Source organism: Lepidothrix coronata, unplaced genomic scaffold, assembly GCF_001604755.1.
Source record: "Lepidothrix coronata isolate B3197 unplaced genomic scaffold, Lepidothrix_coronata-1.0 Scaffold59, whole genome shotgun sequence".
Classification (NCBI taxonomy): domain Eukaryota; kingdom Metazoa; phylum Chordata; class Aves; order Passeriformes; family Pipridae; genus Lepidothrix; species Lepidothrix coronata.
In genome coordinates this window covers 4943407-4948588 of record NW_016690239.1, presented here as the reverse complement: position 1 = coordinate 4948588, position 5182 = coordinate 4943407, and the positions used below count along the sequence as shown (strand labels likewise).

General features: G+C 42.6%; 1 protein-coding gene across 1 annotated transcript in view; it reads right to left on the bottom strand.

The window, feature by feature from the left end:
• Window positions 1-2507: 2507 nt before the first annotated feature.
• APBB1IP (amyloid beta precursor protein binding family B member 1 interacting protein) overlaps window positions 2508-5182 on the bottom strand; it is a 66197-nt gene continuing 63522 nt past the window's right edge. Inside the window, exons 13-14 of the mRNA XM_017817260.1 lie at window positions 4689-4718; window positions 2508-4038 (exon numbers count right to left, since the gene is read on the bottom strand). Of these exons, the coding sequence (XP_017672749.1) occupies window positions 3454-4038; window positions 4689-4718 (615 nt within the window). The 3' untranslated portion in view covers window positions 2508-3453. The remainder of the gene's footprint in view (window positions 4039-4688; window positions 4719-5182) is intronic.

Here is a 5182-nt window from a genome sequence, read left to right as displayed (position 1 = left end):
TTTCTGTACTAGAGGACAATTTTGAAGGGACAGCAGTGCTGATCCCCCACATATGGACTTTTCCACATGACTCTAACCTTTCTAATCCTAAAGACTGATGAAAAAGCGATGTCTTGAAGGAGGTCCTTCTTCCAGATTAGAGATGTAAGAGCCCAAAGGAGATGGCAGCTGCTGAGACTGCTTCCATTTGAGGTATGGAGAAAGGTTAAAAATAACGTGCTGCAAAATACTGTAAGCTCTAGTGATATACATACAGCCATCATCTACAGACCATTTGTATGGCAATAGGTTAGACAGAGGTGGAAGGATTAACTTCTGTTTTTACAAATGCTTTGAATTACACCATTGGAAGATCTTTTTGTATTTTGCAGCATGTTTTGGTACCAGATCAAGCTAAATAATTGTGTATCATTAAGATGGCAGCTTTGTTCTTTCAATGGAGTTTAAATCTTACATTTCACAAACTCAGTGCTACCATGTACATACACACAGTAGTTGATAGAGGTCTAATCATCACAGCATTTTATTTGATTTCTGGAGTTCTCTGTAGGCCTTAATTCTTTTTTGTTTTGAAGAAAGTTCAACTTCTTTTGTGTAAGATTAAGTGAAAGAGTTACGATTGCAGATGTAAATTGTATAAAATTGAGTTTATTGTGCTGTAACAAAAAAGAAGGGAGGAAATAGGGCGAGAGGCTGAGCGTTCTGATGAGAAGAGTGAATGCTAGAAAAGCCTTATTGAAGTCTCAGTGCTTTTTTGAATCAGAGAAATTAGCTTATTGTGCAACATTTTTCTAAAGACACGTCCCACTTTATTTTGATGCTGTGTGTATATTTCATAAAATTAATTTGATTTAAAAATAGCTGGATAGCAGACAGCTGTTGTCACCTCTGTTGAAGATGTGCACTCCTAACACCTTGTCAGAAAATGACACCTAGCTCTTGAATGATTCCATGTAACACTTACCTCAGTTATATATGGAAAGGGATTGGGAAACAGTAATCCTCTTTTCTGGCTTGGTTTTTTGGTTTTTTTTAACTCCTAGTTTTAACCCTCCTACTTTTAGCTAGTTAGTATTTTCCCCCTGCATTTTTAACTTAAGGCTTGTACTAAGCTTATAAGCCCTTGCACTGATCTCAAGAGCATTTCCCAGTTTGGCTGTTCGAAGGTGCCAAGATACCTTTTGAATGCCCCAGCATGTCAATTAAAAACCTCCAGGTAACATTTGTGTTAGTGGTGGGCACAGTGAGAACCCACCACTCTCCTCGTGAGCACTTTTTGCTTAGTTCAGGAAAAGCAAGGGAGCTAGAAAACCAGTAAAAGCTGGATGGACTCTGTATTGGTAAGTAAGAGGGCCAGGAAATAGTCCCCTGGCCCATGAACTGGTGCCCTGACTGGCCACAGCTGCACCATGGTGGATCTCTGTGTGGAGAGTGAAAACTGCTTTAGACTTGTCCATGTTGTCTTCTGGGAATGTGCCTGTCCTGGGCAGTTCCTTGAGTTGTGTCTGGGACTGTGCTTAGGCCCACTTGGGTGGTGTGGGAAAGCACTGGGCCAGCACGCAAGCTTGCATCCTCCTGCTCCTCTTTAATTAGCAGTAGAGACAGGGGTGTACAAGCTGTAGTGCCGTGCCACCAATGCCAGCTCCTCAGCCACGGGCTGCAGAGCAACAGGCAACCGACCAGCAGTCGTGAGACATCTCCCCTCCCCATATGCAATGCTTACACTGCTGACAAAGAAAGGAAGGAGGAGAGTGGTTGTCCCATGGCTGTACTTGTCCCATGGCCCCTGTGTTGATGGGCGTGATTCCTGCAGGAAAAGCATCCCTTAGCTTCAGCTTGTCTCAAGTGAGAACAGATTCAGCTGTGGGAAGTCACATGAAGCTTGTTTTAGTGACTTACCTGGCACTTCCCTGGCTGAAGCATCTCAGTTCTGCAACAGCTTTAGTGCATCCCCAAGTTCCTCTTGTATCCAACACCACCCTCCACTCCAGCTCTGTCCAAGAGCCTGTACTTTCTGCTTTGACCAGGTACCACACACCCCTTCTAGTGGAGCTGGGCATGTTTTACCTTGCCTTGCTCCAACTTGTCAGGGGTCTGGCTCCTCAACATCAAGCACTGGTTACAGCCTTCTTATTTCTGCCAAGCTTGTTACACATGTATGTGGGTATTGACAAACCAACCTTAAGCCAAAAATAAGACTAGAGGTGACCCAAAACTTTCACAGGCTGTGGCACTGCCACCAGCTTGTCATTCTCTTGCCTCCACCACCACTTCTGGACCTAGGAATCTATTCTGACAAACACATTTTGCTTTTTACGCTTTTTTCTAATTCAAAATACAGAAATATATTATTTATATTATCTTAGAAGATCAAGTGTGCATGAGAAGAGGCAAAGACTGGAATTATTAAAAAAAAAGACTAGAAGGTATAGGCAAAAATTCTTTAAAAATATTTTAAGTCATTCCAACTGGCAGTAAAACGCCTCTTCATTAACTGTGACACTTTGTGCAGATGTAAAATAGAAGCTATTTTTATTTGAGAACTAACAATGAATGCTTCCTAAATGAACAATGGACAATTAAATGGGGAGAACAAATGAAAAAATTGTAGGAGGAGACATTCCTTTCAGGTACAAGATAATTACAAAGTCTTTCACAAGACAGATTATTTCTAGGTAGAGTTTGAAGACAAATGTTAACCAACAGAAGAAAAATCCTGCTTACCAAGGGAAGCATACATGATTTCAAAATAAACATTTTTATTTGTCTAAGGTTAACCAAATAAATGAGATTTCAAGGCAGCAGCTGAAAATGCTGACAGGTATGACTGAGTTACATATAGAAACAGGAGTGTGTAACATTTGGGGTGACACTGTCTGGAAATGGTCCTGGCCCTGACATGCATCTCAGAATAATCTAGCTGAGGTTTTAGTTTTTAAGACAGACTATTTAAAACATTTTTCAAGAGGGTCTTTTTATTGGAAAAAACATCCCCATAGGCGGGGGGTTTTTCAATAAAGAACCTTTAAGGGCAATTCTGTGAAAAGGGATCTTCCCGCTTCTCAAAATTCACATGAGAACATTGTTGTATTTTTCCTTTAGCTCCAGCTCCACTAGAGAGGCAGCCACAGAAGATGCATTTCACTTGCTGTCTGGCTCTGGAGTGCTGCTCCACCATCCCTGGCTGTCCTTGTGGAGTGAAGCAAGACTCTCCAGTCAATTCTTACCTTGGCCTGGTGCAGGAATGGGAGTCAAGAACAGGGGGTGGTGAGATGTAGGGGGGGAAGGAGCAGGCTCTAGAGACAAAGAGGGGGACAAAGGGCACCCCACCTTCTTGAGATCCCCAAAAGGAACTCTGAAGGAGAATTCCTCCTGGAAGAGCCTGATCCAGCATGCACTTCTATGATGCCTCACAAAACCAGCTATGTCTTAAAGTCCACCTGCTCCCAGAGTTCAGGAGTTGTTGCCTCTCTTCTTCTCAAGAGCTTTCATTAGGTCAGACATGAAATCTGCTTGCCTGCCTCCAGCTCCAGTGGGAGGTGGCCCAGCTGACCTTGGCTCTCCATCTGCTCCTGTGTTTTCTAGCCTTTTTGGAGGAAGAGGCACAGGTTTCTTTGCTGGAGGTGGTGGCGGCTTACTGGAGACAGGTGGAGGTGGAGGGGGCACTGGTAGGTCTCCATTACTGCTGCTGGAGACTGGTGGTGGTGGAGGCACAAAATCAGGAGGTGGGTCACAGAAATCAGACGGTGGTGGCGGTGGAAAATCAATCATCAGTGTAGGTGGTGGGGCTGGAAAGCTCTCTGGATCTGTTAGGAAAATGCCGCTGTCTCGTTTCACTTTGGGGGGTAGAACTGGTGAAGCAGAAATAGCAGATGATCGCCTTTCAGGTGGAGGAGGAGGCTGCAGTGAGTTCCTCTTAATCAGGACTGACTGTGGCCTCAGCAATGACTGTGCCATGCCAGGTGCACTGATGTTACTTGAGTTAGCCTTAAATAAGCAGAAAAATAAAAGGACAGACACAGTCAGTGGATGTGTAAACTAATGCCACTGCCTAAGAACAGTGAAAAGATATGAAAATACACAAGAAAAGTGTAGTAGAGAGTGAAACAAAGTAGAGTGTATTTTGTCTGAAAAGTGAAAATAGTATTCTGTTTTCTTTCCAAGCTGCCCACAGAGTTTTGACAGTGGAAAACCCCCTGTTGGCAGTATGGATAATGCATCTTCAAGTGCTTTAGCACAAGATGAGTGCTTTTAAAAGCACAAGATGAGTGCTTTTAAAATTTCAAATAATTGCAGTTAGTAAGACTAACATCAAGTATCTTTATTTACCTGACGTTTACTACAACAAGAAAGTAAAGATACTTTCTTGATGTTCCATCCTGCTGTTCATTCCCTCAGAACTTAAGGAAAATTGCCAACCTGTGCTGTGTTTTTACATCCCAAAATACTGAGCAAGATTTAAGAACATAAAAAGCAGATGTAATTTTGGATCTTGTCCTCATTGTGTATCTCCAGCTCCCTTTTTATCTGTGATGGCTGGATCTCTGGATAAAGCTAAACTAATGAAGTCAAAATTCTCTGCCAAATCCATTAGACACAACAGCAGTGAATGGAGAAGAAGGTGAAGAGATTTGGGCATTTAAAGTGCCTGGATTCACTGTCCCTGGCACTCTGCAGCACGGTGTGACATGCCCTGACCCGCAGGGTACTGCCTGGGCCTCTCTGTGCAAGAGGGAGCACAGCAGGGAAAGATTCTCCACAGGCAACCTAGCAAGGGCCACTGACAAGCCTGGAGAAAGTGTCTTCTGCCTCCTGGACGAGGCACATGCACACACTGCTTCTGCTTTTGAATTCAAAATGCAACAAACAGGTCCCTGAAGGCACTAAGTTCTACCCATGACTACTTGTGACCCAAGGACATGAGACATTCCAACCCTTTGACAACTTTTTTGAAGTAAAAATTACTAAAAGGATCCATCATACAAGTTAAGAAAAATAAAATGTAGGATACCAAATCATTATGGAGATGTTAACTTTGACCAAATTTTAGGTGGATTTTCTTTTTAAATTGTGTTTGCTAGTTGACACTGAAGATAAATAAAGTCCATTTGGTGATAATCTGAATTCTTTTTTTTTTTAGGTAGGAACTGGTAGCTGTTGACAGTTACTACACAAATTTTTT